This window comes from Polistes fuscatus, unplaced genomic scaffold (genome assembly GCF_010416935.1).
Source record: "Polistes fuscatus isolate 324 unplaced genomic scaffold, CU_Pfus_HIC Scaffold2, whole genome shotgun sequence".
In the NCBI taxonomy this organism is placed as follows: domain Eukaryota; kingdom Metazoa; phylum Arthropoda; class Insecta; order Hymenoptera; family Vespidae; genus Polistes; species Polistes fuscatus.
Genome location: NW_025113096.1, coordinates 17955104 through 17979313, shown reverse-complemented (window position 1 = coordinate 17979313; position 24210 = coordinate 17955104). Strand labels below are relative to the sequence as shown.

General features: G+C 30.4%; 1 protein-coding gene across 1 annotated transcript; it reads right to left on the bottom strand.

The window, feature by feature from the left end:
* Positions 1–3469: 3469 nt before the first annotated feature.
* LOC122516416 lies at positions 3470–21646 on the bottom strand. The gene is made up of 6 exons (XM_043634203.1): positions 21533–21646; positions 17303–17559; positions 16633–16902; positions 11150–11280; positions 10173–10338; positions 3470–3887 (listed from the first exon to the last, which is right to left on the bottom strand). The coding sequence occupies exons 2-6, from the start codon at positions 17555–17557 to the stop codon at positions 3486–3488; spliced, it is 1224 nt and encodes a 407-aa protein (XP_043490138.1). The 5' UTR covers positions 17558–17559; positions 21533–21646; the 3' UTR covers positions 3470–3485.
* Positions 21647–24210: the final 2564 nt, after the last annotated feature.

Here is a 24210-nt window from a genome sequence, read left to right as displayed (position 1 = left end):
TTGTGTGATACCCAATCTGGGTTCGTGCAGGATTTCATTATTTATAACGGATTATTTATAGAGTCTCCTCCTATGTATTAAAAAGACATACATTATATTGTTTTAATAATGAACTACACTTAGCATATATAAATCGTTTATTTTTATAGTAAAATAACGAAGCTATATCAGGGTTGTATCTATTTAGGCTTCGTGAGTAAAATCATAAATCGTTAAATTTAAACATGTAATTAACCAATACTAATTTAATCTAGACTAGTGTATAATAGTCTAGGTATCGTCAATATTGTAGTGCCTTCTATAATTGCTGCTCAAAAAAGGAATACGTCAACATAGAAATGATTAAACCAATTGAAAACAATTGGTTCAAAAGAAATATAAGCGAAATATTCCACATGGTCAATAACAACACAGTTAATTACAAAACAGACATAAGTAACCTGAGTAGCATTTATAATGAAATTTTAAAGTTCAACTATCATTAATAGGACGCAGTAATTATAGATGACACTACAATATTAATGATACCTAGCCTATTATATACTAGTCTAGATTAAATTAGTATTGTTTAATTACATGTTTGAATTTAACGATTTATGATTTCACTCACGAAGCCTAGATACAGCCCTGATATAACATCGTTATTTTACTATAAAAAACCAAGAAAACGATTTATACATGCAAAGTGTAGTTTATTATTAAAACCAAATAATGTATATCTCTTTTTAATACATAGGAGACTCTGAACATTGATGATCGGGGTAATATTTAATAACTATTTATTAAATGTTTTGATAAACTATGTATTTTTAAGGTTATGTAATATATTTTATAGTTGCTGAAGAAGTTCCAATAAAGGGACGAAACGTTCAACAAGATCAAAACATAACGTTCTGATTTATTTTTTACCTTGTCCAACTTTTCCGTGATACAGTTATTCATATTTAAGAATAACATTGTAAATAAATCAGAACAAATAAATCTACTTTGCTTTACTAGAAGACACTTCCCCCTTCAATATATACAAATAAAAAGGCAAAACGAAAGAACCCGTTGCGAAAGTGCGTCGTATGTTCAAAAAATGACAGGAGGAGCGCGAATCGCGATACCAGTGCTAGATTTGCGATGTTTTTTTATGTATTATACCATACTTTAAAAAATATCATACGCAATTCCATCACTAAAGGCCTTTATAATCATACAATTATATTATATTATATTATATAATATTATTATATTGTGTAATGTTATTTTTTCTCAAACTATAATTAAAAGTGTGCATGTAAAGACGTTATAAATACCCTGTTTCCAGGAAAGTTGTTTTCTTCGAAAATTATTTAGTAGATTATTGGATTATTAAGTCAAATTTTGATAGAAAGTATATTAGGAATTAAAACGTTGTAAAAACTGCATTGTGCGAATGTGTATTAATAATTGTAATTAAACTTTATACATATCCAAATTTAAATTATATTATTATAATACAATTTTTACAAAAATATAACTCGCTAATCGTGCGATTATACTCGTAACGATGAAAGATCTGATTTTGTCAGATCTGTTTTTGTTGTAATCAAATAGATTACAACAGATAGAGATCAGAATAGATCAAACAGGTCTTCGTGATACACTTTCTCAAATGCTTTCTCTGTGTCTAGAAAAAGAGCAGTGCAGTATTCCTTACTCTCGATAGCTGATGTTTTTATGTTAGTCATTCTATGAATTTGTTCGATTGCAGCAAATTTGTTTCTAAAGCCAAATTGTTAGAGAGGTTATACCTTTTTTTCGTTGATTAATAATTTTATTCTGGGTAGGATTATCTTTTCTAAAAGTTTCGACATTAGAGGAAGAAGTGAAATGGGCCTATATATGTAAGATTTTTATTTATTTATTTAAGAAAGTAGTTTAATTTATTTATTTAATAACGTTTAACAGTAATTATTAAAAGATTTAAGAATATAATGAGATAGAACGGTAAGCATCCCCTGTTGTCTTCCGTCTTCCTCATTTTCTTTCACACCCAACACTCGACGTATAAACAATGAGCTGTAACAAAATGCACCTACCGGTCCTTTCCGTCGCCCATATATGCTTAACATCTCCTCCATCGTCACTCGTCATTTCCTAGCATTCCTTCTAGAAACTTCCCGATAAATCCTGATCACGAATAAAGACTCTTCCTGCACTTTTGGATCGGGAACGTTCGAGAGACTTCGATGGGGCCACACAAAGGTGACAAGTCCAGACGGTGTAATCCTACAGCCTAAACAAACACTCTTATCTAACGAAACGGTTTCTTTCTCTTTCGTCGACCGATACATTCTCTCACCCACCTATACTCATACCATCACACATATGACAAATAAAGAATAACATTTATTTGGTGATACTTATAAAGAAATCGTCTATTAACCCTTTGCACTCGCCCGGCAGATTTCAAGTGTCAACTCAACCAAAACTAATTACAGAGTGTAGTATTTATCAAAGTTTGTTTTTTTCGACATATAAATGAATAAACTGATGATATTTTATTATTTCTATACGCTTGTTTGTTTATAAATGTTTTTAAAGTACCTGTAAAATGTTTACTTAATTTGGTCGAAATCGTCTCGAGTTGCTGGTTCGCGCAAGCGAAAAAGGCCTCGAGTGCAAAGGGTTAATAATTCTAGGAACATCAACATACGCATATTTTTCGAATTTCCCCAACCCCACACTCGGCCGTTCTGACAAAATATATCTGTCCTCAGATATCCAACCAATCATACCACCACCATCAAAAAATCTTACATATATGAAGCCCGTAAGTGGAATTTTTTGTTGTCTTTGTAAGCATTAGAAACTGAACTCTTTTCGAGAAAGCTGGGAAAAATTTCATTCTTAAGGCAGCATTAAAGATTATGGTGAGCATCCTTATTGTATTTGGTGGTTTCCTTGAGTATCTTGCCGCTGATTGAGTCGACTCAAGGCGACTTATTGCATGTCGCCTGTGTTTCATTAATAAGTTTAGCGATCTTCTTGGCTATGGTTGGTGCTAAGTTTTCGATGCAGTTTGATTCATTTGTTGACGATAATGATTGGTCAGGAGTAGCTACAGAGGAGATAGTTACATTTGGTTTTAATGTATCGTGGAGGTAGTTTGCGAAAATTGAGTTAATATTAATAGAATTAGGTTTCAGTGTCTCCTGGATTAAAGAATATACGTAAGTTTACTCAATTACCTTCCTTTTTTGCCTAATTGATTTACTGATATTTCGCAATTCAGTCTGTGTTTGTCTCAATTCAACTAACGTTAGTCGTAATTATACGAGTGAGCAATTGTAATTGGTAAGTTATGAATTAAATTTCAATTATTAAGAATAAAACTGGAGTATTGGCAGCCTCTGACACCCCGGCCAGGCTAGGTAAAAAGTATATAGATAATAAGGAAATATATCTCTGTTTCAATTTACATAAAAAACACACACACACATTCTGCTATAGATTTATTACAGATCCAGTAATCCTAATTGATCGTAATGAGGAATTCTCTTGCTTACTTTTTTACGATAAAGGTCATTTTTATGAGCGAAACCATTATAACCGCCATCCGCGGTAATGATCTCGTTGAAACCCCGTACTTCATTTTTATCTACGATAACATACGGAAGAACCGTAAAAGAACTTATCATCTCTATTATCTCGCGTTCCTTGATAGACTTTCGAAGCTCTTTCATGCTCGGTGGAGGAGTTTTGCAGTCCAATTGTTTCATCGTCTTACACAATGTATTATAATATTCATCTATTAGTCTGTCCTTGTAATTATCGTACACCTCGTTGTTCGTACTGGTGCTAAGAAAATACAGCAAATCAAACGCCGGGGATCCATAAACACACATTTGGAAATCCACCTGCAACAACACAATCAGAAGATTCGGTCAATTGATTTTATCGATAATTAAAAATGAAATCGGTGCGACATTGAAAAGAAGAGGTATTCGTATTTGAGAAATCGTTTGTAGGTCGAAAGATCGATGTTCACATATCTGTGTGGCCTATCTCTTTCTCTTTCTTTCTTTCTTTTTTCATTTTAACACTAGATCTAGTAAATGGGGTAAAAATCACTTGTTTGACATTTCTTATAATCATTATTTAATTTTTACATATTTGGTTTTCTAAAATTTTGTATGATTTTTCCTGAAATATGTAAATAATTAATTCTTTCTTTTTTTGTCCTTTTGAATATAAAATCTTATGTAATATATCAACATATACCGAAATGAGTAATTTCGACCCCTACGGAACGTAGATAAACTTTTGACATCTGACACTTGAATATAGCGATATACTTTTTTACTTTTGAAAATTTTTCTCTAAAACAATGAGCAGAATAAAATTCGCCCAAGTTCTTCGGCTAATTCGTTTCCGTAACTATAATGAAAGAAGTCAACGATTGCAAATAGATAAATTTGCATTAGTTCCAGAAATGTGGAATAAATTCATTGAAAATAGTCAAATGTGTTATAAACCAAGTGCTGCAATTACAATCGATGAACAATTAATCCCGACCAAGGCCAGATTTACGCATTATATGCCAAATAAGCCAAATAAGTTTGATATCAAATTCTAATTGATGTCGAATATAAAAAGAAATATCTTGCAAATGTATTTCCTTACTACTAGGAAAAGATAGGATAAGATTATTCGTACCTTTGGGTTAATTTGTCGTCCTAAAACCTATGGAACCATATATTGGTTGCGGGAGAACAGTGACGACAGATAATTTCATTACAAATTTGTCATTAGCAACGAAACTGATAATTAAGAATCTTCCTTAGTTGACACCATCAGAAAAAATAAGAGAAAATTACGTAAACTTGCAAAATCAAAAAAGGATAACATGCCTCGCTATTTGACAATTTTTCACAAAATGATGAATAATTGTACTCTTATATACAAGAGTAAACCCAATAAAAAACATAAGTCTGTTGAAATTGAAAAAGATAGTAAATTTTTATTTGAAATTGATATGACGGATCAAATGGCCCGAAAATATACCGTGAATAGTGGATCCCGAAGATGGCAATCATAAGTGTTTTATAATATCTTAGATCTTGCCGGAATAAATGGCTGGATATGAATATGAGCCGTCTATTTTGAAAATGGCTAAATCCATTTATGTTCGAATCGAGATATTGAAGGGTTTGCGTTGAGTTAAATTTAAAAATGTAGATAACAGGCACATAGTAGAATAATATTCTTGAGTTTCTAAGGATGTTAAATTTAACATCCCAATTAGCATAATTAACATTATTTAAGAAATAATATGTTTGGATATGATTGGACTTACCCCACTTTCAAAATCAATGAAATAAAGTTTTCAATTCTTCAGAAAATACAAGTCCGTAGGAAAAGTAAATTTCCATTGAAATAAAAATAAATGTATACACTTTAATGTTATTAAATCAAAAACATATTCAACATTTATTTTTTGTAAAATAATTTTTATGTTAAAATTAAGATTGTCTTATTAATTACTAACAAAGCTAACTCATTTTTGAAAAAATGGGGTTGTGGTTTATCTTACGTTATCTTAATTGTTTTTTTTTTTTACTGTAGAAAACCTCAATAAATAACATCTCTTAAAAAAATTTCAAAGAAAATAAATGGATGTTATAAAAACGTATGTGCTACAAAAAATCGAGCTTGGCGTGCTTGAACATGTTTTATTTAACTTTGGTGTGCTAAATGTTAACTTTTATATTTCTTTCTTTTTTCAAAAACTGGGGACAAAGAATAAAAGTTGAATATTTGTTTTGATTTTATAACATAAAAGTGTAGAGATTTAACGGAACACAGACTGCGCGAGAACAATGCGCTTCTCTTTGTGGACAGGCGCTATTCTGCGTTTATAACAAATTCATTGCACATTGATAATTAAACTGCTGCTTTGATAACAGTATGCAACAAAATAAAAAAAATTAGAATCTCATAAAATTTTATTGAATAATATTTTCTATATCCATTTGAAACTCTCACGATGTGACTTACGCCACTTTTAGAATAAAATTTTTCATCACTTCATTAAACAGCGAATTTTCGTGTTACAAAATATTACAATTAATGATTTCAAATATATTGGTAACAAGTTGCTTCAGAATGAAAAGATCATGTCAAAATAACTATTAAAGTAGCTAACTCGTTTTTTTTAAGAAAATAAATTTACGTCACTTTCAAAATAAACGACTCATGTGAAGAAACAACAAGAGAAAATATTTCAAGTAAAAGACTTCTTATTCAAGTAAGTCGAAGAACTTACAGGTGACTACAAAGATTGGTGACTACAAAGAAGGTTGATCTTACGTAGGATCGATACAAACGATCTCTGATAGGAGAAGAAGACATATTTTCACGTACACTGTCACGAAACCAAACGCATATTTCGATGAAACGTAAACGGTAACAAACAGCATATTGTACTAATAACAAAACGACGAATAGTTGTCGTACGTGCTCTGCTTAAAGAGGGAGATGAAGTCAGAATTTTCAATAAATGGATTTGTTTTCTGGTGCATTTTCTTGAAGTATGATGTTTCGAAAATATTATCGACAAATTTTAAATTAATCCGGTGAATAGTTTCCGAGACATTCTACAATTGATAGGTAGCGGACGGAAGCAGCAAGCAACCGTTTTCGATCCGTCTATTATATTTTATGAATAGTCTTGTGGAAGCAACAACAAAAGAAGAAACATCGAAAGCTGAAAATAAAGAAACGAATAAATTGACTGTATAGTCACGTACCGTTAAAAGGCAAAATGTTTTCAATTCGAAAACTGCGGAAGTGATGAAAGTGTTACAAGTTAATCAGCTAAAAAATTAAAATGTGACATAGAAAATAATGTACCTGAAGATAGTTGTGTTGAATACAGAATAATAAACTTTATTTCTGTATTACGACCATTTCGAATCTTGTAAGGGGAAAATAGTGTAATGGGGATGTGAAATTTCAGACAGTCAACACATGTGGTCTGGGATTTAAAATTGTGGTATCACATGATGATTGTATTAACGATAACATTCCTTGTACAATAATGAAAGTAATTATTTAATTAGTATTTCTATTAGTACATAAAATTAAGTGTAAGATGGGAAAACTCTTTTAAAAATTTTCATAAATTTATGACTCAAAAACTATAAGCTTTAGCAAGATTTTGTATACAATACTTTCGTTTCGAAATTGCCCAAAATATGAAAAGAAAATAAATTCATCTCGAAAAACTATTCATTTTTGAAAAATTGTTTAAACAATTGGCTGTCAAAAATTGAATGCTCGACTTTTCGGCAAAAAATTGTGATAATCGGATTCAACGGATTAAAATACATAAAAAAAGTTTAGTTTTATCCATCGAGCTCAAAATTTTACGAAAATATAATATTATATGCAAATCAAATATCTTTAAATGCGTTTTTCTCGAAACTATGTTTGTCAAGTCGGTAACCACTATAATTCAATAACAACTCGATGGATTTTGATGAAATTTTGACTGTTTAATAATAGCACTAAGAACTAGTTCTTCATTGAAGGATTTTTATTTACGTGAAAAACTTCGATTTTTTTTTAACAAGAAACTCATGACTTTTTGGTGAAAAATCGAAAAATTATGCCAGAAGCCGCAATTTTGTTAATTTTTAAAGAAAATAAAAAAGCTTTGATGAAGAACAAGATTTATTATTAAACTAATGATTTATATTTTTTTTTTTTTGAATGATCCAGTAAGATGTTCTGATGATCACCGCGAAGCACTACTTGCGAAACGGGGTCCAACAAAAATGGCGATATTTTTATAAATAATTAATATTTGTTTTTGAAATTTTGTAGAAATTAAGTTGAAACCGAATTTAAAAACTCTGTTTAATCAGTTTTATAAATCAAACTTAATTATTACAAAAAAAAATTATTAAAAATTCTCCTTTTTTCACGTCTCTGACTGCATATTACGCCTTAAATAATTGTAACTTGTAAAGAGAATGTCTTTGAATTTTACGCGTAATTCTTTTTAAAATTGTTGTTATTATATTATTATTCTTATTCAGGTAATATTTACTTTTCGTTTATAAAATAGGAAAATATACAAAAACGTAAAAATTGCTGCGTCTTTTCTTAAATAACTTAATAATTTAAAAAAACAAATATTTGAACTCTTTTGATAGAAGTAGGTATACGTCAGTCGTCAGTTTTTCTAGTTTAAATAAAACATTAATCGATAAAAAAAAACATTAATCGCGACAAGTACAGACAGGTCCCTTTTTGGTACACTTTTACGCGATCGAATCGAATTTATTCCATTATTCATAACGCGTATCAATACGAGGGGTCGCCGTACCTTCGACTTTATATTTCCGACCATTTTTATCTTTTGTTATAAAGAATTCGCTCTCCTGTGAACGTAGAAAAAAATCGTGAATATCATCGATCAAAATTTACCCTAAAATCTATTCCGGGTATGTTCTCTTTTAATAAACATACGATAGAATTTGTTAGAATTACCGAGCTGCATATTTGTGCCCATAATTATGAAAGTGGTCTAAGTCAAAATTAAAAAAAAATGAGTTTATCACTTATTTCACACCACATTATTTCAAACTAAATTTATTCATTGTAATTTTTACGATATCGTCAAAAATGAACCTTTAGATAGTGGTTGTAATTTCAACACGTTATGCGGAATTTATTTAGTGTTAATTATGAAAGTGGTCTAACTCAAAAATTTAAAGAAATTATATAAACATAACTTGAAAATAGCGCTTGGTTTTCATAATTTCCATGATGACAATATCAAGATGTATGTATGGGATGAGACTATAGCTTCAAGAGGTGCACAGGAAGTAGCATCATGCATTTTAGCGCATATGAAGAATATTACAACTACTCAAAAACACGTAATAGCTTACAGTGATACTTGTTCAGGCCAAAATCGTAACATTAAAGTAGCATCGACATGGATGAAAATTGCTCAGTCATCAAATAATAATATTGAAACGGTAGACCACAAATTATTAGTATCAGGTCATTCCTTTCTATCGAATGACCGTGATTTTGGTTTGATAAAAATGAAAATAAAAAAAGGAAATTACTTATACAACCCTGAGCATTATTAGGAATTGATAGAAAAGTGTAGAAGAAGAAATACATTTTCGATAAAAAGAATGTCGCAGCCGGATTTTATTTCAACGAAATCACTAGAAGAATCAATAACAAGAAGAGTAAAAAATACCGCGGGCGAATTTGTCTCTTGGCTGCAAATTCAATGGATGAGATTCTTGAAAAATGAACCTTAAAAAATGTTCTATAGAACTTCTTTAAATGATTCTAAATTCCACGTTTTGGATCTTTCATCTAAAAGAGAAAGACCAAAAATATACGGAAATATTACATTAATTCCATTATACACTACCATTAGACCAGTAACGGAAGAAAAACTTAAAGATATTATGTGCTTACTACCATACATTCCTTCAGTTTTTCAGGAACATTTTAAGAATCTTAAAACCTCGAAATGAAAAAAATGAATTACTTTTTAAAAATAATTTATAAATGTTCTCGAATTATTTCATTAAAGTTATTTTTTCAAATAAAAATTATAGTTTTTTATTGCTTTAAGTCATTTATAGGACATTCAGTTAATTTTGAAAATGGTCAATGTCAATTCAAGATTTAAAAATAACATTTTCGTATGAAATTAAGACAAAAATCCATATTCATAAAAAATTTCCATTAATTAAGACTAAGAAAATTATAAATTAAAATGTCGTTTCATGTAAAAATATTTCTTAATTCGTTCAAATGCAATTCATTAAATATCTCGAAATAAGAAATATATGACTTATTGTTAAACCATTTCCATAATTATGGGCAAATTTATGTATACCTGCAGTCCTATAAGAAATTCTTTTCAGCTTTCTTTCCCTCGTTATTAAATCTTACAAACGGATTAACCGATTATCTATTACATGTCGAATCAATTATGAGATTCAGAAATATCTTGAATCGTTTGCCTTTGAAAAACTAAACTTTTATCGATGGTTGTTTTTACTTTGAACATTTTCCCTCGAGAAACGACATAGCTTTAAAATCTCTTCAATGATCAAAGAAAAATTGAAAATGACTAATAGAAATCGTATTTTTATACTCACAAAGATATGATCGATCGGTTTTCCTTCATCATTATAACGAAACATCATATTGTTCACCCAGAAGTCACCATGATTTATAACATTAAATTCGTCATCTCGGTATTTTATTAACTTGCTAGTCTCATGATAAATTTTATCCGATATTTTGTCAATTTTCTCTCCATATCTATGAATATATTTAATCAAATTAGTTACACATATAAAATTTATACGTACGAGAATTGGTTGAAAAGTTTTGAGCCTATTCTTATCCATGAATTTTTTAGATTATCAAAAAGACATTACCAGATGTTAATTTTAGATCGGTATAAGATTTGGTATATTAGTAGAGCATACCTTTAAATTACTTTCGCATTAAAATATTTAAGTAAGCTGGCTAGCTTTGTTTTTGCTATGTTTTTGTATTTATTTTCTGATAACGGCTGTCGTTGCATAATTTGTGTACATAATTATTAATATTTACTATTGAAGTTTTATATATAATTCTTTAATTGCAATTCAAGTATCATATCGATTAACAGTAATTTTATAGATAAAATTAAATTATTTCTATTTAATTTGATAATATTTGTAATTATTAATTTATTTAAAATCATAAATTGTAATAATTATTAAACAAAAAATCTCCGTACAAGGAATCGAATTTTAATCCACTCATGGGATAGGCAAATACGTTAGTATTTATGTTACCGTTTAACTTGATAATTTAATGAATTTACAGGTTGATATAAACATATCAAAACCTGAAGGCTTTTTTCTCGGAATTGGTTAGCCATCTTGTTTTAATATTTCAATGCGGGAACACCTTAAAGGAATACTTTTGATATACCAAGTCTTACATCGATCTAAAGTTAACATCTGGTAGTGCCTCCGTACATATGGAAAAATTTAAATAAATTTGACCAACAACAAAATTGTTTCTATTATATATTAGACTGAAAATTTTTTCAACTTACTGAAGTATTTATAGAACTCACTTCTCAAAATTAGGCCATTTTTTTACTTCTTCGGCTAACGATTTTGTTCCATACGTGAAGAACTGCGTTATTTCGGAACTTTGTTCACAGTAGTATATTCCTCTGGTGTAAAGCGTTTTGAGATTGGGTTCCTAAAAACATATTGTATCGTCTATTTATTGATATATATATATATGTAAGATTAATATTTATAAATGGTAGTAGTAAAGTATTTATTTATTAATAAATAATAGATATAATGTTTTTAAGAGATAGAATAGTAAGTATCTATAATCTAATGCTACGATATACTAGGTGTAACTCTCTACGTCCGAAGACAACAGTCTTAACACTATTCCTACCGACACTTCACGTATACCTATTCCTACCGCGGCTGGTCAAATGACCGGTCTTTCACAACTTATATTTTTCAATATTGAATGCAGACCAATGGCCAGCTTACCAGTATAAAAATATATTTTCTTTTATTCAAGAGTACATAATCTACATTTTATTCGTTTTCGTCGCATTTTTTACAAATGGGCTTCTCAACTGTACATTTTCCGCATACGTACTTTTTACATTTTAGACAGATTTTGTTCGTCTTATTATCTTTACAATACCTTATCTGACATGTTTTCCGTTCACGAGAACCTGTACTTGTACTTGCGATAGGTATTGGTTGATTTCTTTTGCCGAGCTCTTGTTGGTATTCGATGGCAAGTTCTTCTGCCAATTGAAATACAAATTCCTGTCTTGTAATTTCTCCTCCCGTAGTTTCTTTATATAACACCCATGCATTTATCCCGGCTAAATCCAAGATATTAAAAAATACTTGCAAAGGCCATCTCCGAGATTTAGATTTTACCGAATAATTTCTGGCCATTCGGTCGGTCATATCTACGCCAAACTTGGTGCTATTATATAATTGAATTGTCTCCGGTGTTCGGGTGTCATTTTTTTCAATTTGTACGGAGTTGTGCATTGAACTGAGAATTAGAACTTTCTTTCTTGGTTTGGCTTTGTAAACTGTCAACATACAATTATTTGAGCGATAGAGTTTGGTTGAAAAAAGTGACATGTCGTCATTTTTCAGTTTTGCCAGTCTTGGTAGCTCTTTTCTATTTGCTCTAATTGTCCCAACAATCGTAGTTTTTTTTGCTAAAAGTTTTGTTGCTAAAGGTAGGCTTGTAAAAAAGTTGTCCGTGGTTATATTTCTTCCACATCCTACATACGGTTTTGCTAATTTCATAGTGACAAACTCTCCAAGAGCAACTGAGGGTTCTCTACTTTCATCTTTTCCCAAATATGGAAAGCCGTTTATTATATATTTGCTACGCACATCGAATGCTAACCAGAATTTTATACCAAATTTGTCCGGTTTATTGGGCATGTATTGAGTAAATCTACACCTTGCTTTCGTTGGAAACAATTGTTCGTCAATAGTAATATATGGTCCTGGTTTATAACAATTCTGACTGTTGTCAATAAACTTGTACCAAACTTCGGAAATCATAGCAAATTTATCGGTTTGTAACCGTTGGTTTCGTTGATTTCTGTCGTCAAATCGAATAAATCTCATAATCTCCGTAAAGTCATGTCTACTCATAGTATTTGAGAAAAAAGGCGGGCCCCACTTTTTATTCCATAGAAGTGCTATATCTATATTCTTAGCCTCATATGCGCCGCGTGCATACAGAATTGCAAAAAATGCATATAACTTTGCAGTAGATAGTTCCCATTTATATCCCAACACTCTAAATGCCTCTGCCTCTGTGCACTTTCTTATAAGTTCGATTATATTCTTATCAATTATCACAGAAAATGCCGTCCTAACTTCGCCTTTCATAATATTACGTTTATTGTACCCAGTCGGGCCTGATGTTTCCCTAAAAATATTATGACCAGGTGCTCTTCCAGGATTAGACCCTATTTTTACTTCGTGCCAAACAGTTCCGTCCATCGCAATTTCGCTTACTTCTTCCTCATTCTCACTATCGGAACTAACTAAGAATCTCCTTCTCTTTCGTCGTCTACGTACGTTCGAAATATTCTCTTCGTTCTCATCGGTGTTCGAATCTGTTTCAAGTGGATCATAATTTTCCGTATTGTTATTTTCCATATCCAGAATTTCCTGATCATCTTCAGAACATTCTGCATCGATATCATTTATTCTCTCTAATAATACATTCGCACTCCTCAAACGTCTTGCCATTTTGGGGACAAATATTCTACAAAAATAGAAACTAAAATATGAAAATGTAAATCAAAATAGATAAAAAAAGAATAAAAGATAAAATGTTAAACTTACTGCGAAGTATTGTTAGTCTTGTTCACTATTTTGAAAATGGCACTTATAACACGTAATACGATATAAAATATTACAAAATAATAATAAAAGACTGCCAAGTATGCTCTTTGTGACTTTCACGTTCGATGCACTCTGTTCGTGTCGCAAGACTACACTGATTTGAATTCGTGAGAAGACGTCTATACACTTCCTTCAGTTACAAGTTTATTTATTTTACGTCATAGTAGATGAGATGGCGTAGAACATTCGAGGATCTTGACCGTATCGGATATCAATCAAGCAAATAAACACCGTTAGCCCGATAGTCGAGTGAGAACTGTAAACACTTGGAAGTGCCGTAAACCATTTTCTGGAAGGCACTTATCGGATAAAATGTGTCATAACTACATTACCTTTCGTTTGTAATGACTTTATAGTTTTGGCATTGAGTCTTAGAGAGAAACTCTTACATAAATGTATAAATCGTACTACCGGTCAAATGACCGGTCGTGGTAGGTAAGACAGACTACAAATTTTTCTCGGAAAATAAACAATAGAAAAGTAAGTGAATATTGAAAAATATATCATACATATATATGAGGAAAAGTGGTAAAGTTTAAAGGCGATTCACATACGTTGAATGTAGGAAATTCCAAATGAAAATTTAAAAACGGTCATTTGACCGGTCCTGGTAGGAATAGTGTTAATTAGCAAGGAACACCCGAACCCGACTCGTCGTCGCCTATCGTCGTCTTTTGTCCCTTCACCGCCCCCCCCCCCCCCGTTGTTTTCCGTACTTTCCGTTACACTTTTCCCTCGTCGTCTCAACCAAAAGACTACTACAAAACGCACCCGTCTCAACCCAAAAACTATTACAGAACGTCCGGGGAGTCCTATCCGTCGCCTACTTATATCCTAAATCCCCTCCATTGTCTCCCGTTGTTTCTCGTCATTCCTTCTGGAAACTTCCTGATAATTCCCGATCACGAATAAAAGCCCTTTCTTCATTTTAAAATCGAGAACTCTCGAGAGGCTTCGACGTGGCCACTCGAAGGCGACAAAGTCCAGACGGTGTAACCCTAAACCTAAACAAATATCTTTATCTAAAGCAACGGTCCCTTTCTTTATCCTCGACCGATGCATTCTTTCATTCCTTTCAATCATTCTCACACTCATACCATTATACACATTCGTATTTATATTTCTTAAATAATTCCCAACCCCACATATATATTTAATTTTAAATAAATGATTTACGAAATAATTATTATTACATCATGTCCGTTTACAAACAAATCCACGCCTAAAACCCTTTTTAAATTTTCTAAAGAAAAAGCCTGCCTAACATTGGAACGATAAAGGATATTATTATTATATAATTATAAGGGATATTGAACTTTAGTTATCCTCCAGGTAGATATTTCGCATGTAAGCATTTTGATTTCAGCCACGCGAGTTTCGAATTCCCATTTGAGGGCACAAAATTTGCAGCTTATGATAAGCATTATAATCCCGAAGCTTTTTTCTACTAGCAAGGAGACATTACGGTTGTACACCAACGGATTTTTTCGAGCTTTGGTTTATTAGTAGTACACTTTTAAGGTATTCTCGTGGTAAAATATTTCTAAGCTGGCCAACCAATTTTGAGAAAAAAGCTTTCAAAATTTGCTTTTTTTGTATACGCGTACTTATCTTTCTGTAAATTCAATTTTTTATCAATTGGCGCAATAGCGTAGGTAGTAGCGTTTTCAGCTGCCGATCCGATGGGTTTGTGTTCAATTCTTCTAGGGAAAATCTTTTTTTTTTATAAGTTATTTCTATATATAAGTTTAAAACCATTTGTTTTCACATTTATTAATATTTATTACATATTTTTATTGAAATAATTTAAATTTTTTGCATGAAATTTTTAATGATTAGAGTATATATATATATATATAACTGTTATTTATTACTTTTAAAATTGTATATGTCACATTACGCCGAACCGAGAAGCCTACCGCACGAGATAAAAATTATTTGTATAGGAATTCTATGGGAATAAAGAATTCTAAAGGTGTTGATAATCTAAAGAAAAACCAAAATAAATAGGTAATATTTTCTAAAAGCTTAGGTTACAGGCAATAGAAATAATTCTAAGATATTCGGTCTCCTCAAAAGAAAGGGTCTCATGCTCGTTCCCCCTTATGTAAACAAATGCAAGTTTAAACGGGTAAAATTCCGATAGCTGTGAAAGATACTCTCTCGCTAAGGCGTTACAGGCGTTAAAAGAAAGAAATATCGATGACCAATAGGGAATCTGTGATTTAATAAGAAACGCTCTGTAGGAAAAAGAGAGTCCTTCCCCTCCCACTATGTGCGGGGTATAAGAGACGGACACCTGACCGGAATAGAAGGAGTAATATTGAAAGTTATATAGGCTTATATAGAGAGTTACATAAAGAGTGATATACAGAGATAGATGCATAAGTACGAATAATTTATAAGCCTGAAGTCAGTAAGTGTTTAAACCTTAAGTGCGACGATATATATATAAAAGGAGTTTTTTACTTGTATTTTGTTCTATTTTCTTGTGTTTTGTTAAAATATATGATCTATAGTTTGTACTACTTCGTCAAAACTGTTATTCACCCCGACCTTTAATCGAACAGTATATATTTTTATGATGTTTACTGGTTAAAGAATAAAATGATAACTGTAATTCAACAAAATAATCGTCTCTTATTATTTGCGCAAGATTTTAAACAACTTATTATTATATTTCCAATTTTTTGGTGATAATTTTTATTCTCTTTCCTGTATATAATTAAAAATTAATAAATGTAAAAAAAATTTTTTTAAATTTTTTAATAATTTTTTTAAATATAATAATATTAATAAACTTATATAATAAATAAACTAATATAATAAATCTAATAAACTTATTTAAATAACTTAAAAAAAAAGACTCCTTCACAAAGAGAACCGAACACTTGCTATTGTACCAATTGATAAAAAATGGAATTTACAAGAACATAAGCACGTGTATAAAAAAAAGCAAATTTTGAAAGCTTTTCTCTCAAAATTGGCTGGCCAGTTCACCGAAATATTTTACCACGAGAATACCTTAAAGGTATACTACCAATATATCAAAGCTTGTAAAAATCCGTTGGTGTACAACCGTAATGTCTCCTGTAGGTGAAAAATCCCTTTTTTCGATAAAATAGATTCTTACCTTTTCACATACGGCCACATTACTCGCATGAAATCTAGCCAGTCCTTGCATCGCACACAAGCAGTGAGGAAGGTCAAGACCAGCTTGACGGTCAGCCATACGAAATCCAAGTGGAACTAAATCCTCTATCACTAGAAAACTCGGATATTCTTTCTTACTGTAGAAGATTTGTGCACTGAGAATATGAGCTGGTCCAACTAGATCGTTCATTTTCTTCAACAGGTTCTCCATTATCGATATTTCCGTATCGAAGACCTTTGATTGCTCGATCTAGACGAACAATTCGACGTATTATATTATTGATCGTATTTTTTCAATTTTACCATTCGCACTCGGCTGTCAGTGCAGTCGTGACACAACGTAAGTTTAGCATATAACTGTACAAAATAATAAGAAATAAATTCTGATTTGTTTGCAAATATATGTTCATCGATGCCGACAAATTTAGACAAATCAAACCTCGTCAAAATACCTTACTTATAATAGTTTAAAAGTTATGCTATTTAATATGATGACTCAAGAATAGCGTCGAATTGTCGGTAGGTTACTTCCGAAACGGAGCCGAGTGCAAAAGATTAATTACACGCTTCATCGTACATTCAGATTGTCTTTCTTTATCCTTACTCTCAATCGTGAATCTAATTTCAAAACAAAAGACTGTAATACCTACCATTTTTCTTTGTGTAGTATCTGCCGATGGTGCGACTTTAACAATGAAAGATATTTTGTTCATAACTTCTCGGTCATCTTGTTTGGACGAAAATTCAACTGAAACTCTGTACATATCGCTACTATAGTTGTCCCCCTTAGCCGTAGCCGGTTTTGAAAATACATCGATCACACGGATCGAATTGTCATTTTTCGTCTCCCGCAATATATTTTGCAAAAACTCGATGCTCAGCCATAACGGTGTCTCTTCGGCCATTTCTGAAATTGGAATTAAAATCGGAGAATTTCATCGACAAATCATTGTTCGTTTCGTTGTATTAGGAAATGTGGAAACGATTCTTTATAATAAGTTATTATCAGCAGCGGAATATATAATTTTCTTTCAACGTTTTTGCCCCTAAACGAAGTACGCGAACCAATCCATTTTTTCGATATCATTTTTTGTATGTTACGGTCAATGTATATATTCCGGTAAATCTATAGAATGCGCAGAAGGTTTTGATTAATCTATGAAATGAGCTTTAATTTGCTATTTTTAGAGCTAATGGAAGGGAGAGAGAGAGGAGGAAATGAAACAAACCACGATAGGTGTATGTTCGTATGGTCATCAAATAATCTTCACTTTCCGTACTGTGCACGCGTTTTTTCAACTGTCTGATTACAAGAACTTAATCTTCCATACTTCCACATTGTAAGGGTAGAAGAAGGTAGTATAGAAAAAGATACGAATTCAATTATTATTATAATAAATAAAGTTATTATTGTGTTAAAATAAAGTTATTATTTAATATATTAAATATATATTATATATAATATAATTATATTTTATATAAATATAATTATTTTTATATTCCGTTACTATAAAGATCAGCGTAGTGCTTAGTTTATTTTAAGTGGTGAGACTCAGTCAAGATTTTCAAAAAATAGATTTGTTTTTTTTTACATTTGCTTGAAGTACGTTTCGAAAATATTCTCTGAAAATTTCAAGTTAATCTCATGAATAGTTTCCGAGACATTCTACAATTGATAGGTAATGGATGGAAGCTGCAAGCAACCGTTTTCGACCTACCTATTATATTTTATGAATAGTCTTGTGGAAATAACAACAAAAGAAACATCGAAAGCTGAAAATAAAGAAACAAATTAATTGACTTTATAGTCACGTACCGTTAAAAAACAAAATGTTTTCAATCCGAAAACTGCGGAACGTGATGAAAGTGTTACAAGTTCATAAGCTAATAGTAATTTATGTCATATGGCCGCAAAGTGGTGATTTTCTGACAACGACAATGTTGCGATATGAGCTTAAGGTTCGTGGCGGGAATGACATACATTATTTTTTGTCATTATTGCTTCGTAATTTAAACTTTCGAGGAATACCCATTTTAAAAATGAAAAAATTTATAATCAATCAGAATACAATATCGCAATATTTTTATAAACTTATTCAACTTATTATGTATTTTTATATTTCTATTCAACTTGTTATGTATTTATGTAGTAAAATGGCGTTGTTGTTATTTTATTAAGATTAGGTTCTCTTCGCAATGAACTGTCAACAGAGAAATAATCAGCGCCACTAAATAGTAACTAAGAATAAAATTTACTAAAAATCTACGGTCGGTACACTAGAATTTGATTTATTTCGTTCTTAATTTCATCCGATTATACAAGGACAGTACGGAAAAAAAAGGGGAAGTAAACTTTGCGGCCTAGGCTGCGGAAAAAAGGCAGTATGGTAGAGTCTCTAAAAATGAGTATCTTTTCCGACCCCACCCAGCGCTCGAAAGTTGAACTTTCGAAGCAAGTATGACAAAAAAAATTAAAATGTGATATAGAAGATGATGTACCTAAAGATTGTCGTGTTGAATATATAATAATAAACTTTATTTCTATATTATAGTCATTTCGAATCTTGTAAAGGGAAAATAGTTTAATAGGGATGTGAAATTTCAGACAGTTAGCACATGTGGTCTGGGATTTAAAATCGTGGTATCACATGATGATTGTATTAACGATAACATTCCTTGTATAATAATGTAAGTAATTAATTAATTAGTATTTCTATAAGTATATAAAATTAAGTGTAAGATGGGAAAACTCTTTTAGAAATTTACAAAAATTTATAACTAAAAAACTATGAACTTTAGCAAAATTTTGTATACAATACTTTCGTTGTGAAATTGCCAAAAATATGAAAAGAAAAATAAATTATCCAAAAAACTATAACTTTTTGAAAACTTGTTTAAACAATCGGCTATAAAGAATTGAATGCTTCACTTTTCGACAAAATAATGTGATATTCGGATTCAGCGGATAAAAATACATAAAAAAAGTTTAGTTTTATCCATCGAGCTCAAAATTTTACAAAAATATAATACCGTATCCAAATCGAAAATCTTTAAATGCGTTTTTCTCAAAACTATGTTTGTCAAGTCGATGACCACTATAATTCAATAACCATTCGATGGATTTTGATGAAATTTCTACTAATTATTAATAGAACTATAAAATAGTCCTTCTTTGAATATTTATTATAATAATATAATATAATATATTATATTATAATAATATAATAATAATAACATTAATAAAAAAATAAATAAGGAAAATTAAAAAGTTATAAGAAAAATTAATAATGATAATAATAATAATAATAATAATAATAATAATAATAATAATAATAATAAATTTTTTTTTTAAGTTATCTTTTTTTCTTTGAAGTTTTTTTTTAAAGTTATTTTTAAGGTTATTGAGGTTATATTTGTTTTGGTACGCAAAAGAAGTATAACTTCTTACGTGCGTACATAAGTACACACACTAGTTTTTTTGAAATTTTGTAGAAGTCAAGTTGAAACATCGTACAAAAATTCTGTGTAATCAGTTTTCTAAAACAAATTTAATTATTATAAAAAAAAATTATAAAAAATTCTTCTTTTTTCACGCCTATTACTGCATCTTCCCCTTTAATTCTGTTTGATTCACACATATCCAATTAGTCTCACTGATAGCTGAGTCACCGTTCTGTTAGCGTTATATTTACGCGCCAATTGTATTCATTTATAGTGTACATCTAGGTCAGATTAATAAGGTCGACATCGCGTATTAGAAAAGGCCAGTGAAGAAGAATATGAAATGAAAAGTCCGAGAACTTGTAGCTACGTAAGGAGCTTTATTGCTAGATGTACAATAGTTGCCGGTGATAGTAAGGTGAGCAATTACAGCGAGATGATAATACTAATTTAATTATAGTATATGAGTCGCGTAGATTTAGTTACAAGAATGATGATTTATAAGTTAGAGAATAAATAGGTAAACGAAAAGATGAGTGAATGGATCAATGACTGATAATGAACCAGGAGCCAATGAGCGATTTGCTAGTTGGCAATGTTCCGCTAATAACGTGGTAGCAAATTATTGATTTCTGCTACAACTGTCACTAGATGGTGCTTGACTTCGTACCAAATGTGTTATAGACTAACCTAAGAAATGCTTATAAATGCCGTTTTAAAAATAGAAACTAAAATGTGTTGAAACCCGAATGGATTTAGATCTATAATACCTTCGAACTTGAAATGGTTCAACGTGGTAAAATGTTGGTAACGTCCAACATTTAACGTGAATATTAAAAAGATAAATATAGAAATTTTATAATAATGTCAGTGACATAAAATCGTACTCTGTTAATCTCGGATACACTTTTGCCTTCACGTAATTTCGACGATATTTTCTTTGGTTTTACATAAACAAAAAATTGCAAATTATCAAAATACTTGGTAATAATTTTAAAAAAACATAATACTTTAACATGTAACGTTCAATTCATCATTTAACATTGATGACGATTTCTGATCTAACTGAATTGATATTAAACGGAAATGTGTGAATGTTTGCATTTAAATTATATACAATAATGTTAATATCTATATAGTTACTGATCACACTATCAAACAAACACTAAAATAAAAAAAATCGAACTAATTTATTTAAGTTGACATTTAAAGAAGTCGTACGTTAGTCGAATCACTGTTTAATAGGACGTTTTGGCCCAAAAACGTTGATCTTTTTATTTAACAATTCGAATTGAATACGTTAAGCAATAAGGAAAAGAGCTTGAAGGTTTGTTAAATATAAAATTTCGAAGCAACCTTAATGCGTTTAAATGATTAATCGATGAAAAAATCTTTCAAATGTTACTTTACGAGTTACGGTAAATTACATTTATACTCACGTTCACAAATATCAACAAACGTACGGTCAGATTTACAATTAAGAACTCTTACAAATCAAGGAGAACTTGAACACTCTCCTTGAACGAGCAACGGACGAATGAGCCATAGAAAAACGGCGACCAACTACTTGAGGCAATGTCTCATCGAGGAATCTCAATTAACTTGAGATCTCGAATCGTTCATCCCAAAGATACACTATATGATTGCTTTTGAATGAATAATTATTCTTACAAAAAAATATGCACGAACAAATGTTCAAGCTTTTTTTATCAACATCTATTGTTACATTATTTTTTTAATTTATAGTAAATTATTAATATTAATATCGTATTATTTCACCAACCAACCTGCGATAGATCGTATCCTCTGAAAGTAATCTCTTCACTACACTTCTTTGTTAGAGTATCTTATCTATAGAAAATAAAGTAGTTTTTGGCTCGATATTTATATTCTCGTGAGAATTCCACTAAATTGTAAGCAAACAGGCAGCGCTGTTAGTAGATGTTTAAATAACTACAGATTAGAATGTTTGATTTTTGATAAAATATGCTTATTCATTTAGATAAGGAGTGTTATTATTACTTTTAAATTATCTCCTAATCATACCTCTTCATTTTCTGATTTTTTTTTTCCATTTTTATTACTTAATAGTAAAAAATAGTAACGAGGTAAGGTAACTTTTTTCTCGTTCTTCTGTTATTGCACCTTTTTTTTTCGAACAAAAACTCAACTAATGATGTTACAAACAAATATTACGACAATTAATATTATTAATAAGATTTCTTATTAGTCTTAAAAGCTATATGTATAGGCCAGTCAACGAGGGCCAAACATCGACTTTTTTTACTAACAGCTTCAAAATTTGATCTAAGGGTAAATTGACGACGCTGAATCGAATGGTGCTAATTATAATAAAATTAGCAACCGGCATCTTGGAGAAAAAGGGTAAAAAAGGGTAAAATATAGCCTTATCTTAGAATCTAGGCATTAAATCGAAAAAAGTTTTAAACAAAAGTTGTAGAAAATTGAAAAATACATAAAAAATGTTGTATGGTTTATCTTCGTATCTGCAAAAATAAACGAGAAAAAGTGGTCAAAGTAATTGTAAGAGTGAGGAAGCAAGTATCGCCCCTCTGTCGCTTTTTACACGCGAGCGTGCTAGTGTGCGTGCGAGCGTCCGTGTGCACTAATTACACAAACGAAGGATCTTCGGCAATCTTCGGGACTCTAGATCTTGAATGAAAGTGCGAGTGAGAGAACAAACCGATATTTCTCCCTTTCTATTTGTTTAGGCGATAACGAGTATTATTGTCTTGGCCATCGAGTGTCGAGCGTTCTGTATACGAGTGCGAGTGAGAAAGAAAACCGATATTTCTCTCTTTTTATTTTTTCATTTAGTAGCCAGAATTTTACATCTTGGCCATCGAGCGTCGAGCGGTCTGTATATCTATATATATCGGCGTATAAGCGCGGCATTTTTAAATCGAATCTTGATGCTTATGGCACGCCGTTTCTTTATTTATTGTCAAAAATAATGAACCTTGAATAAAAAAAAATAATTCATTTTAACAGAAACTATTATTATTTAGTAGAGAGTAAAAATAATGAATTAATTTTGTGTCTCGCCATAAAATTAATTAGAATAATTATTTGATATAAATTCTTTGCCTCACAAAAATTTATTTGTATATCAAATTAAATACATATTTGAAAAAGAAGAATTTTATATCCACACATAAAATTAATTCAAGATATATATGAAAGGATATTCTAAAAACGTGGAATTTATTTTTTGTCTATACATAATTTTAATTTATTTTTATTATGTTATAAGAAAAAAACAGTAATGCATTCCGATTCATCTTCGAAGTCTTAAGAATTGTACGAAATAAATTGAGCTATTATCAAGTGGTGCGCTAGCGTAAGTAGTATCGTCTTCGCTTCTCGCATTGGTTATAAACGTTCGATTCTTCGTGGGGGAAAGTTTTTTTTATAAGTTTTTCTATTATAATAAGAAAATAAATATAAAAAAATTAAAACTAACTCTCTCTTATCATACTGCTCATATTATGTATTTTAAATATAAACATATATTTATGCAATATATGATGAAACAAGTAAAATTGAAAAATAAAAGAAATTAAAGGAATGGAAAAAGTAAAAAAAAATGATATTTTAAAGAATTATTAAAAAAAATTTATGTTATTTGTGTGTTTGTGTGTGTATTTCATTAATTATGAAGAAATAAATTTTATTACGAGATAAGAATATAATAATTAGCTGATCTTTATAAATAAAAAACTAGTATAAAAGTACTTATAGCAATATATTTAACGTATTTTTCTTGCATTTGATTTTCTTTTAAAAAGAAGATATATTATAACGTTCACATCGCAGTGTGGGATTTCTAAATTGTACGAACATAATCCAATAGTTTTCGTCTAGTTTAGTTAAACGTTAACAACGAAAATAAGAATCGTGAGCTTAAAATGCGAACTAAGCATTATTTTCATTTCATATAATATCGATTAATCTAAAAATATCTTCGTTATCGCGTTCAATAAAACATCATATATTAAAACGTCTCTTACTGTTATCATGATAATGCTATCAATTTAATTATCGTTCATTTCTAATTAAGTAGATAATCTTATCGATTACATAAAAAAATGTAATT